Here is a 13587-nt window from a genome sequence, read left to right on the forward strand (position 1 = left end):
ACCTATATTTATGGATTATGGGGTGAGAAAATGTATGCCCCTCTTCAAATCAATGGAGTTTCTTAAGGCACAAACAGGTTCCAATACAATACTATTAGCATTATGTAATATTACAAACTTTGTGGAACCACAAAACTATCTTACTTAAATGTAGCTATAGTAATACCAGTGGGGGCGCACAGTAGCATTGTTGGTTGAGGCACTAAGCTACAAGCTGGAAAGGTTGCGGGATCCCATCCTGATGAGGTCATTGGATTTTTTTCAATTGACCTAATCCTTCCACACTATGGCTCTGGGGTAGACTCAGCCTATAACAGAAATGAGTACCAGCAATCTTCCTATGGGGCAAAGGGCTGCCAGTGCATAAGGCTGACAACCTTATTGCCATCTGTGAGCCGAATGAATAGAGAAAATGTGTCAGTCTCAACTTCTCACAACCGTACGGGTCTCCACAGCCTGTTACAGGGATAGCTTTACCCTATTTTTATGCTTTATAGTAATACCACAGCCAAGAGACCCGAGGTGAAGCCCCCAACTTCCTAATCAGTCTGATTACATACATTCGTGAACAGTAGTTTAGTTAATAAATTATAAAATGTAGTAAGGTTAACTCACCACTAGTCACATTAAATCCCTACATTCAGAATGAGAGCTTTCACAAACGAAGAATGGTGCTGGTAGACTCAGGTACTGATGGAAGAACATTAAAATTAATTTAAAGAAACAAGGTGTGAAGGTGATGGCTGGATTCATGTTGCTCAGGATACAGAAAAGTTGGGGGCTTTTATGAACATGGTATGAACATTTAGGTTTACAGCAGATACAGAATTTCTCGACTAGCCAAATGACTATCAGCTTTTCAAGAATGACTGTGTTGGTGCATGTTGTCTCGTATTTTTTTAAAAAGTTACAAGAGTTCATAACACTTTCACGTAGCTTGTTCCTTAATTGTTCAACAATGATAAACTACTAAAACCAATGAACAGGGTTGGAATATTTGCATAGAAATTTAAAATAAAACTGCATATATGAACTTGTATACATATATCTTATCCTACTTCTCTATCATTACATGTTTCAGCCATATACAGCCATAATCAGGTGCATGTCTACCTTGCCAGAACATATAGTGACAAAGAAGTATGACAAGAAAAAATGTGCATTTGAGATGGAAATACATTGTGACGTATTTGCGCTATGCAGGACGCCCCCTCCCCTGCCAGCAGTGGCGTAACAGTGCTGCCGCTACTACAGTGATGGGCCAGTCAACACTCTGCACCCCTCCCCCATGATGTCATGGCAGCACTCCCCACAGTCACATAACAGGCAACACCTGTAAACAAGGCGACTAGGCAACAAGGAAGCGAGGCGCTTCCCACTGTCTGGCAGTGTGGTTCTCTTATAAACCCTCAGGCAGACAATGGGAAGCGCCTCGTTTCCTTGTTGCCTAGTCGCCTGTTACGTCGCTATGGGGAGCGCTGCCACAACACCACGGGGGAGGGGTGTGGATTATTTGTTGGCCCGTCACCGTAGTAGTGGCAGCGCTGTTACGCCACCGCTGGCGGGGGAGGGGGCATCCTGCATAGCGCAAATATGTCACACTATGTATACAAGTAAATACATTAATGCATCAGGATGCTTAAATAAAATATCGCATATATGAAGCTAGATGCTTCAGAGATTCCTCCAAGGGTAAATGGATTCATTTTTAACAATTAGTTTTCATTTGAATACAATAACAAAAATTTATTAAATACAAATTATATTATGACCTGCTGCAGAATTGAGATTTTAAATTTAAAGACCCCTTATGTGTGTGTGTGTGAAAGCAAGATTAAACACTACACAGGTTGATGCCTACCATATATGCGGCATTATGAATAATTCCACACCCATCGCACACCTCACACAGTATGCTGAAGAAACCAGAGAACAGAATTAATGAGGTTATCCATTTCAATAGGTACTTGGTTGAGTGGATGATTATCTTCATATAACATCAACCTGAAAACAAAACTTCCACTCAGTCACTGAGCTTCTTGTGATGACACTGGAATATTGAGCAACGTTCCTTATTCTGCTCACAGCATTCGTCAGGAAGTAGAAATAATACTGTAAGGGTTTGATACGTCTTGACAACTCACACATGACACCGTCTGTGGAATATCCCATTTTTTTTTAATTCGCTTAGTGGGGAGTGGAGTCCAACTGGGTCCACTCAGCACAGCGGCCACTGATTGGCCTACTGTAGCCTCCCCCTGGTGATCATGATGGAGAATTTGGTGGAATGAAGATTGGCAGGGGAAACTGAAGTACTCGGAGAAAACCCACCCCTATGCCACTTTGTCCACCACAAATCCCACTTGACCAGACCCGGGATTGAACCCAGACTGCCACGGTGGGAAGCCAGCAACTAACCGCTTGAGCTATGGCACGGCCAATATCCTGGTTATTATAACAATTACATGATGGGGATGTATAACCAAGGAACTGGGGCTGCATTCCAGACATAAATTATTTTCTTCCACACAGAATGCTGACTGGCTCTGTGATTCGTCCAGCCTCCTATGTAAATGGGTACCAGGGGCTGTGACCCTGGGAGTGAAATGTAGCTAACTATTAAGCATCACCAGGTACCAAGGTTAAGAATGCATGGGCACCATATCTCCATTCCCCTGTGTCTTCATAGCACAGTGCTTAATTATGCATAAGAATAGCTTATGTTTACCTTATCAGTTTAGCCAAGCAAGTTTACCACTTGTACATTCACAATTCATAATCAGCATCCCTTCTTAACCCCATGTTTCAACATATAAATAAAAATATAGAAGTAATTGACATACTTAGTTTTGACATTGTTTGACAGAAGACGGTTGTAGTAATGAATGCCCTGACTGCTGGGGACACGCTTGTCCTTGCTGCCAAGCAACAACAGTGTAGGGGCAATTACACTGGAAACATGAGTGATTGGCGAGCACTTCCTCATTTTCTCAAAGGCTGTCGCGTTCATCTCCTCCAACTCCGAGTATGAGAGCCCTGTCTCAACAGCTGCCCTAAAAAATAAATCCACAGAGTTAAGCTCTGAAGGATAAAAAACCAATTTCATTCAGAGGCTATGTGTAACATGATTCATTTGGTAGTTCGAAAGTTCATATTTGCAAACTGTGAGCTTATTACATCAGACAAACTTCCACATTTACCAACATGAAAACACAATTACATTTTAATATAGAAATGTGAATAATTTAATCTTGCCTCCATGCTGCATAGTACTTCTTCTTTTTACATATGATCATTAATTCATAGTGATGACCCCCCTCCTCCCCCACAAACTAAAAACGAAAATTAATCTTAGCAAATTTCATAAGTATAATTTTTAGTTGTATAACACATTGTGAACCAAGTTGAAATGAATTCATCTTAGTTAGGTAACGTCTAATAATTTAACATAGTTGTTTGTAACTTGATGATGATCAAATATGGATGAAACATGTACTGGTTTGTAATGAATATTAATATATTGCACATACTAAATCTCAAAATATGTTCTGTTGATGGTCAATCGATTCCATTTTCATTCTACTATACAAAGAACTTACCAGTCCGGTATATCAGTAATTGTAAACATAGCAGGTATGTCTATTACTGGATTTCTTGCTACCACAGCTTTGAATAAATCCTGGAAAAAAAAAAAAAAAACTGTGAGAGAGGAAAGAGTATGTAACATAATCAATTTAACAGCTCGTTTAACAAAGCAGAACAGTTCTGTAGTTATTGCTTTGGTTTTCAAATGTCAAATTGACAAGAATGAAAACAGAGATCAACAAAATTCAGAAAAAACGAAAAAAAAAAAAAACATACAAGATCCCAGATCTGTTCTGATATTGCTTATATCTTCAGTACCCAGAATCTTGAGTTGACAGTAAACTTATCATTACCGGAAACTGTCCACTAAGATGAGTCACAAGGAACCCTCCATGTGACCCTCCAAATAACACCATCTTGTTTGGATTTAGAAAAGGAAACTGCTTTAAAGCTTGAACTACTGCAAGATGGACATCCTTCACATCTGAATCCCCTATCCTTCCAAGAAGAAATTCCACACTTTCTTGACCAGCACCTATTGAACCCCGATAGTTCACCAGCAACATTCCAAAACCTGTAATAATCATGTATCAGAAAGTTTGTAAAAAATCTTAACCTGTGTAACATAGAAACATCCGGTTCAGCAGTGCAGAGTGAATCCATCTTACCTAAGAGAGCGAATAATGCTGCTTCCATTTTAAAATCATCTGTGAAGGCTGAGTGGGGTCCTCCATGAGGCCACACAATAAGAGGAACATCATGATCTTGGCCACTCTCTGGTCCAAAATAGATGGCATTAAATGATTCTGAAACATAACATTGTGGCATGTAGACCCACTGTTAGGCAACAACCATGAAACAAGCAATTATATAACAGTCACTCCTAAGTAACGGCTCTGCAATCAAGCATGTTTCCACAGCAACAAGAACACAGCAATACTAAAGGAGGCGTCTTCTATGCGAGCCACACCGAGGTGTTATAACTAGGACCAGTTGCAGTCAGATGAGTCTGACAACTGCTGGTGTTCAGCCATTGTGAGCTGTTGCTGTTAGAAGCTAGCAGCTGAGGCTGGGGACAGTTCAGGAACCCAGAAAAAGGGGAACATCCACTGTTGGAAGCCGCTTCCAAGCAACGGCAGTGAAGACACGACTGTGGACACTAGTGTGTGTGTGTGTAATAGTAAAATGTAAAGCGTAGTCACGCACTGTATCAAAGAGTCTAATTGATCTGGTTATCAATCCAGAACCCATCTACAGTCACACTCCATCATGTGACAGTATTTATGGCAATATAACAAATAACCTATCACAGCAAACTTCTAAAGAGACTCTAAAATAAAATTTATTAAAACAACTTTGTTACTTGACATGCCAAAGAGACTACTAATTGTGTTCTCCCCTTCCACTGGGGGCCAATGTCCAATGATTAAAAAAAAGAAAACTCCTTGGATTGAGTCCACAAGCGAACTATACCGACTGAGCAACCGCCGCTTGTTGGTGAAGTTAGTGCCAACTTTAGCAGATAGAGGGTGTCACATGGTCAGCGCAACAGATCCCCACAGCCGTTAATCTCGGTTTTCTAGACCGGACCAATGATTGAAGAAAGATACATAAATTAGCTGCGAAGTTTTATCAGAAAAGAAAAGGTTTTGTGCACATAAAGCAAGACACTATGAAGAAATGGGGGGGAGTTATGTTTGTGCTGGCAAATTGAAACTAAGGTCTTCAAATGCAAAAGAAATAAAATATTTTCCTCTAAAAATTATCTATTGTGAAGAGAGAAGGGTTGCATTACATCTGCTGTCATCTTCTAGTCAGAAACTCCGTACCTCCTTGATGTTACAGAAATTTAGAAGAGCTAATACTAGCACCAGGATGTGTGGCAAACTCTGATCACAGCACACCAGCTTCTAAAGTAAGGGAGTTAGCAACGAACATTCAGTACAACTCATGACTTACTGCAAGCCTGTGATTCCTCTTCCTGAGTGAAAGCCATGTAATGGCAGGCGAGGCTGTCTAGTGTGAGAGACGCCTGCCAGCTGGTGATAACTGACCACACCATGGTGTGCTCACAGCCTCTGGATGGTAGTCTGCCCAGTACCAAGATCGGTGGTAACTTGAGGGAGCTCCTTGTGCAAATGACCATGTCATTCCAAATGTCCAGCACTATCTGACTGCCTTCTGGACAGTCCAGTTCAGTTACACTCTTGTCCTCTGGAAATGTGTACTATTAGTCCAGCATTCTGGTATCAGAGAAAGCAATTAAATGAATCTGGTACACAGATGGTACAAATAAGTGAGGAGTAAGGGAGAGAATTACTACTTTACCAAGAAGTTGTATCCAGCTGTTAAACAGACTTGGCTACAGCAATTCAACTTTTAGCTCACAGAGCAAAGTGATAATGATTCCATGTGTGCAAAGGTGTACACACATATCTCGATAAAACAGACTTCAGAAGCACAAGAACCATTTGTTGACTCCATTTTTTTAGAATGAGAATGCTGCTATGAGAGGCACGCCTGAAACCTCATACATATATATATATATATACAAGTGTTTCAAGACTTTAGGGCATAACTGCAGGAGGTGAGTTCCTAGGTCTTTGTGATCAAAAAAAGTTTGTATAAACATGTGTCCGATTTTGGACGGTTACGGAGTTATGACCGTTTTTTCATTCCTGTACACGCCCTCATGTGAACTGCGTCTGTCAGCTGGCAGGTCGCTGTTTTTTAGCCAGCTACTGACAGAGCATTCTCGTTATCTCGACACTTGAGAGCTACCCAAGGCATGGTGGGTTGGTATGTCTGGCGCAGTTCACAATTGAGTGGCAGCCTATGTTGCGGCCGGCAGTGGCGTTTTCGAAAATCAGCTTTAAGCACCAATAAATTCAAATTAAAGGTAATTCCACGAGGTTAACTTTACATTCATACTTTAAATGTATCATGTATTATGCTGGTTTATTATTTTGTTCCGTTTATTGTCAGTAATCGTTACCTTCTATTCTGAGTTTAAAACAGTCATAACTCCGTAACCGTCCAAAATCAGACACATGTTTATATGAACTTTTTTGATCACAGAGACCTAGGAAATTATATGGAAATTAAGCAGAAGGTACCTGTATACTGGCTACGAAAGGCAAACATTCAAAACAAGTGGGAATAGAATACATTTAACGACTCACTTCATGCATACAAATGCCATATAATAGTCCTACAGAGAAGAATCATATACAGCAAAAGCTGGTAGTCAATACCAACATGTCGAGGAACATAATGCTTCTGTCTTCAAGGATTAATTCATTCATGCATATATGGAACTATGATATTTTTAGATGTTTTCCTCGGAAACTGGCTGGGATAGAGGTCAAATGCACCTCCAGGTAACAATCTCAGTGTGACAAGTCAGAATTATAATATGGGTATTGGTGAATTCTAATTCCTTTGTTTTGGGTTTCTTGGAATTCAAGCCAAATAAACACACTTCAACCTGGCTAACTTTATTGTCAGACAGTACCTATGTCGATCACATAACTCTTAATGCTGCACTGTTGCGGAGTGCTCAGGAGAAGACGGGATGCATCACCAGCCCAGCAGCGTTTAGGCAATGTCTGGTTGAACAGCCCGTAGAACGGAGTTCCACCCACTGTGAGAGTCTGCTGCTGCACTATGTCCACTATTGTCTCGACCTTCCAACAAACACCATCTTACTCATATTCTCTAACAATGAGACATGTGTAGTGCGCTGGCGTGTTCACAGCAGATTTGCCTCACCTACTTATGCCTTCCAAGGTTGGAGAAAACTGCATAATGAGGAGGTTCATAACTTGTACTCTTCTCCGGGTATAATTAGAATGATCAAGTCAAGGAGGATGAGGTGGGAAGTGCATATAGCATGAATGGGGAGAGGAGGAATGCAAATGAGACATTGGTGGGAAAGCCATAAGGAAAGAGACCACTGGAAAGATGAAGACATAGGTGGCTGGACAATAATAAAATGGATCTCTGAAAGGATGGGGTGGTATGGATTGGATCAATCTGACTCAGGATAGGGACAAGTGGAAGGCTCTTGTGAACACGGTAATGAACCTTCGGTTTCCATAAAATGTTGGGAAGTTCTTGAATGGCTGCACAATTGGCAGTTTCTCAAGAATGGCTCAGCTCCATGAAGTTAGTTAGTCACTTATTCCTTTCACAGTTTGCTTTCTAAGATTATATTGAATATTCAATATTATAAGGCTAACAGGAGAAGTAAAGGAAATTTATTAATATAAACAAATACATAAAAGAGGCGATGTATAAATTTTGTTTATGAAGCCTCCTACAGTTGTCTGAGCACATGACAATGGCCTGTAACATTATGTATCTCATGATAGCGAAACATTTGAGGAGCATAACAACTCCAACTTCGGTGCTGAAGAGAAGAAGACAAGCAAAGAACCCACAGAAACTGGCACCAAGCTGAGGACAAGGCAATGTGCTCCTCAGAAAGGGCATGCTCTCTACAAACTACATGGCAGTACAACTCTTCATGGTCACCAACAAGAGAAAATCAAACTGAACAACTGTCAATATTACCCTCTACCTTGTTCCCAAGCTGTTCTGATGTCATTAGAATCCGGCTTCACAAGGAAGAACACAGCTAACAGTGAATAAGTCAAATGGTAAACTGTGCATGAGTGTTGCATGAAATTTCCTACGTCATACGTGTCGCAAAATGGGTAGCGCAAAATGAGCAACAAACCTGGCAAAGCTTCCCAAAAGAAAAGTGCAAACTTCTTCAAGATGCAACAAAGCATGAACTTTACTGCTCTCTATTGGGAAGCAAGAAGCAAAATGGGTTAAATGATCCCAAATGCAGCCACTGGAAACCAACCAACCAACTTTCATAATTTGCTACACTTAAACTTTAAAATAAGATGGTAATGCAGCTGTTATTATGTGTACACACTTGCTGATGCTTATTGGCTTGCACATGGGGGATCAAAGTGTTTGGCTGGAAATTTACTGTAAAAATAAATACAGTCAACTCTCGATTATCCGGGATAATGGTGGGGATGGAAATCATGATTAATCGAAAACCTGGTTAAGACAAATTTTATTAAAAGTAGTACTGTAATACTGTACCTTCATAATACTATAGGCCTACCTGTATTTAAATTTATTCAACCTCATTTTTATGTCATCTCATGCCCTATTTAATACTTTTTTTACATTACACTGAAGTATGAATTAGTTATTTCAATCACAGTCTTCTACAACAACATCCAACACTTTTTACGAATATTCACACTTAACACTTAAAAAAATTTAATACTGTCATTTACTTTTTCACGGCATTTTCCTTTTTCTGTTGAATACTTAACACAACACACTTCCTTTTACACCCTGACATTTTGCTAATGCACTTGAAGATCGATAAAAAGAAACTAACTGGGGCGATGTATCTGTCCTTGAAACTTTCCACAAATCCTTGCATTCTTTCACCCCTACCCTAGAACATTGTGTTAGCATAACGGGACCAAAGAATGCAGAGCTCGGTTCACACTAGCGCGAAAATCGTGTTACAACTCACCATGTGAAACAAAAGTGAATGAATATTAAACAACATATAAGCCTCAAAAAAGCCTCAGTAGCCCCGGTTAAGCCGAAAACCGGTTAATCCGCCCCCGGATAATCGAGAGTTGACTATAATCAATTTCTTAAATCACCTAGAAAAGTATATGGTTCTGTACAACATCCCACAGCATAAAGAACAGTGACAGAGATATCCAGAAACAAATAACTTATTCCAGAATATAAGGGACCAATGCACAAACCTGCTTTGAGTTCCATTCACAGCACATAAGTTTATGTGCTCCATTGTGAGGACCACCACTTGGACGTTGAAGCCACACCAAGTGTTCACCATTCAAGCTGAATCGAGGAGAACGCACAGCCTGACCCTCACTGGACAACACACCTGAGCAAACACATCACATAAATCGTCCATGATATGTATGTAGTGTCCGTCTTTTAGTGCACTCAATTTCACTTGTTATTTCACAATATGTTTCGGCACTATAGTGCCATCATCAGGTGCTCCATTTACGTTAATCTATTTCATTGCTTGCCATTATGTCATTGTAAAATTTAAAAGGTATTTAAAAATGTTCGTCAATTATAATAAATTTTATATATACCAGAAACTTGTTAAGATTATTTATCTTATCTGTCCCAATTCTAATACCGCGCATAGTTCCACCACTATGGGAGTCGTTCCTCTTACTCTCAGTGTATATCGTGTCTCGTGTTGTGTGTTCCCTTTTTGGTTGCAGGTGTTGTAATGTTGGCACTATAGTGCCGAAACATGTTGTGAAATAACAAGTGAAATTGAGTGCACTAAAAGACGGACACTACATACATATCATGGATGAAAATCAGTGCAACAGGAAGCTAAAATACAACATCACATAAAGTTTCGCACAACAGTTTTCATTCCCAATTCCTGCTTCATACATATGTAAATTAAATTAATTTCAAATTAAAACTTTATAAATACAATTAAAAACAACCAAAACTGATGTTCCCACATGAACATGTCTATGCTGATCTAGCAGGTCACCTGATCAAATCACAACTGGGTGGCCTGGGTTTGATCCCGGGGTAACTGTGACTTTCTTATGTCACATGTTACAGGTGGTAATGACGCCATCCTCAGTGAGGTTGGCTGAACCATGGCTCTGTCTTTGATGGGGACGCATCATGGACCAGGGATGCATTGGAACACCTCCTCGTGGTCCCGCCGGGCAATGACAGTCTCGGGGTCTGGATCAGTATGACCTTCCGGGGCTGGTGGCTGAGTTCCCATTAAGGGCGATGGCATTTAGACCACAGCCTCCCACATGGCGGCATAATGACTCTTGGGTTTCTATAAGGTGTATTCGGGACAAATGCAGGAGAGCACTCTTATGGGGGTAGCTTCGGCTATTTGAGTTGTCTCCCTAGAGCACCGGTAAGGTGCCGCAAGCCTTAGGGCTCAACACTCTAAAACGGTTCGACCAACCCATGTGGTGGGGTGGGAATGGGGGAGCTTATAAGCAACCCCCAGGGGCAACTTTCTCGTGTAGGTTGCCCTGGTTGCAACCTCATGACTAACTGGTGTCGCACTCCCATTTATCGTCTGTGATAGCCCTCTCCCTCCAAACAGGCACTCTCGGTCCTGGAGGCTTGTGAGGGTTGCATTCACAACAGGACCAAACCACGTAAGCCAAGGTGTGAGGCATTGTGCTGAGGGATGCATGGCACTGGGGTGGTAATTTGTCAGTGTCGAGAACAATCCCCTTGGGGCACCAGGCAGCATCCCGTTGCATCTATGCCTTCCACGGGGCGCTGCAGGTGGTGACCTTTTAAAGCCCCATGACTCGTGAGACTGGAATGAATAAAGTAACCAAATCAAAAACTGGTCGTATAGACCTTAAACTGAAGAGGGACCCCCCTCCAAGGGGATCCCTATGAGAAATGCTTCATCAGGGGGCTGGAAACTCTGGTGAATCGTTAAGGGGCCCAGTTGAAACCAGCGAACCTGCTGTTGAAATTTCAGCCAAAGGCAGGGATGAACCAGTGGTTCAAAACCTGCCTGCGGTAAGACCAAAAACTACGCTCCTGGGAGTCAGTAGTGCTGACACACCACTGCAGGGAACTAGTATCTCCAACACATCTGCAGCAGGAGAAGGACTGGGACACCTAGTCTCTAAAGTAGGTGACCCCATCTAGCGAAAAAAGACTTGTCTGGATAGGCAAGATGGAAGTTGAAAAAGGCAAGAGCTGGGGCAAGCAAAGCAGGAACTGGGTGGCAGTCAGCAACCAGGAAATTCAGGCTCATCCAAGCAGGGAGTAAACCCCCACCGGCACCTTTAAGGGGCCAAGGTCAGAGGGCAGTCCCCCTACAGAAACAGCCAGAACTCCGAAAAGACCCGGGGATTCTAAGGGACCAGGAACTTACAAGGAGGCTCTGACCAATATAAAGGAAACTTATCCTGAGGACAAGCTTACCGAAGATGACCAGAATTCTATTCTGGAAGCACTGGGGGAGGTGTTACGCAGGACTCCAAAGGGAGAACTACCACACCTGAAATCCTACAGACTAGTGGGAGGTGCACTTATTTATGGTGCACCAACCAACAGTCTGGTCAGTGGCTCACCAAAGCCATTGACAACCACACACTGGAATCAGGGGCCAGGCTGAAGGCTACTGATGCCAGGAACCTGCCCAAGCCTGTTAAAGTGGCTCTCTGGACTAGGGACAAAATTGCCCAGAATCAGGTAGAGCTGCTGAAACTTGCAGACCTCAATCCAGGACTTCATACTGAGAACTGGAGGGTACTCGATTAGCAATCTGAGTCAAAAGGCCAGAGGTTTATCTTATTCATAGACCGGGACTACCATATTATTAAACAGAGGACCAGTTACAAAATATTTACAGGACTTTCACAGGGGGCTGTTAAGGTGCTGAATGATTCTGAAATTCAGCACCGGGCATAACCTGTGACAGATACAGTATCCTCTAACTCGGCCACTGAGGGGGAGGGGGATGAGATACCCACCCACCAGATGACCAAAACAAAGCGGGTCAAGGGATCTCTTCACCCAGTCTGAGTACAGAGAGGGACATAAGATGGAAACTGACCCCTCTCCAATTGGAAGAGATCACTAGCACCATGAAATTTCTTCAAATTAACCTACATCACAGCAAAGCTGCCACGGCAGCTCTGTGCCAGCAACTAACTGAGGGTAAGGCAGATATAGCACTTATTCACGAACCTTGTGTTATGGTAGCAGAGCGTGGTTTGGTGATGTAAAACTAACAGGTTATGGGCCCAGGATTGTATCATTGATAAGTGTAAAAAGTACAGAAGTGAAAAGTGTTATTTAAAAGTGATCCTTTGGACTGACGCCGCTATCAAGACAAAGAAACAAGTTTCATCATGGCCACTTGGAAGCCCTTCGCGAATATTGATAGGCTCAAAGGACGCGAAAATTATAGAGAATGGTGCTTCGATATTCAAAATATTCTAGTGATTGAAACTGTGTGGTCAGCAGTCAAAGGATATCCTGCAGAAGACTCAACGCCTATATCCATCAAGAAACAAAAGGACGAGAAAGCAAGAGCCATCATTTGTCTGACATTAGAGCCCCAAGTTAAATCTTACGTCGTCCAGACAACAACAGCAAAGGAAGCCTGGGACCCGTTGGAAAGAACATTCAAAGATCAGGGAGTCAATAGTTGGATAAGTATTCTAACTGATTTGTGCTCTTTGAATGTTCTTTCCAACGTGTCCCAGGCTTCCTTTGCTGTTGTTGTCTGGACGACGTAAGATTTAACTTGGGGCTCTAATGTCAGACAAATGATGGCTCTTGCTTTCTCGTCCTTTTGTTTCTTGATGGATATAGGCGTTGAGTCTTCTGCAGGATATCCTTTGACTGCTGACCACACAGTTTCAATCACTAGAATATTTTGAATATCGAAGCACCATTCTCTATAATTTTCGCGTCCTTTGAGCCTATCAATATTCGCGAAGGGCTTCCAAGTGGCCATGATGAAACTTGTTTCTTTGTCTTGTTTGTTATTTCTTCTTCCAGAAATTCTACATCTCTTGCCACAATTATTTGAGACGGATTGCGGGGATCTGATAACCGATAAGCTTTACTTTCCTCACTATATCCCATAAAAATGTACTTCTTGCTCACAGCATCCAGTCTTTGGCGTTTCTGTGATGGTAAACGTGCATACGCTGGACATCCGAAAATTTTTATATGGGAGAGATCATTCTTTTTTCCTGTCCATATTTCTCCAGGCAATTGATTCTTTAGTTTCTTGTGAGGTGATCTGTTTAAAAGATATACGGCTGTTTGAGCTGCTTCAGCCCAGTATCTTTTGTTGCAGCCGGAATCATACAACATACATCTTGTTTTTTCCAAAATGCTGCGATTAGCTCTTTCGGCAGTTCCATTTTGTTGTGGGTT

The 13587-nt window shown here is 41.8% G+C and overlaps 1 protein-coding gene across 3 annotated transcripts in view; it reads right to left on the reverse strand.

Annotated features, from left to right (window-relative positions):
- Positions 1-267: 267 nt before the first annotated feature.
- Positions 268-13587, reverse strand: part of LOC111865367 (acylamino-acid-releasing enzyme) — a 30481-nt gene continuing 17161 nt past the window's right edge. The window contains exons 5-13 of one of the 3 annotated variants that reach the window (XM_023853342.2): positions 9402-9544; positions 7100-7271; positions 5545-5799; positions 4254-4391; positions 3939-4159; positions 3600-3679; positions 2844-3053; positions 1862-2004; positions 268-308 (exon numbers count right to left, since the gene is read on the reverse strand). In XM_023853342.2, the coding sequence (XP_023709110.1) occupies positions 1905-2004; positions 2844-3053; positions 3600-3679; positions 3939-4159; positions 4254-4391; positions 5545-5799; positions 7100-7271; positions 9402-9544 (1319 nt within the window). In that variant the 3' untranslated portion in view covers positions 268-308; positions 1862-1904. Of the gene's footprint in view, positions 309-1515; positions 2005-2843; positions 3054-3599; positions 3680-3938; positions 4160-4253; positions 4392-5544; positions 5800-7099; positions 7272-9401; positions 9545-13587 lie in introns of those variants that run through there. The other 2 variants (XM_023853334.2, XM_023853350.2) reach the window with 2 other exon arrangements.

The sequence above is a fragment of the Cryptotermes secundus genome, unplaced genomic scaffold (assembly GCF_002891405.2).
Source record: "Cryptotermes secundus unplaced genomic scaffold, Csec_1.0 scaffold853, whole genome shotgun sequence".
Taxonomy (NCBI): domain Eukaryota; kingdom Metazoa; phylum Arthropoda; class Insecta; order Blattodea; family Kalotermitidae; genus Cryptotermes; species Cryptotermes secundus.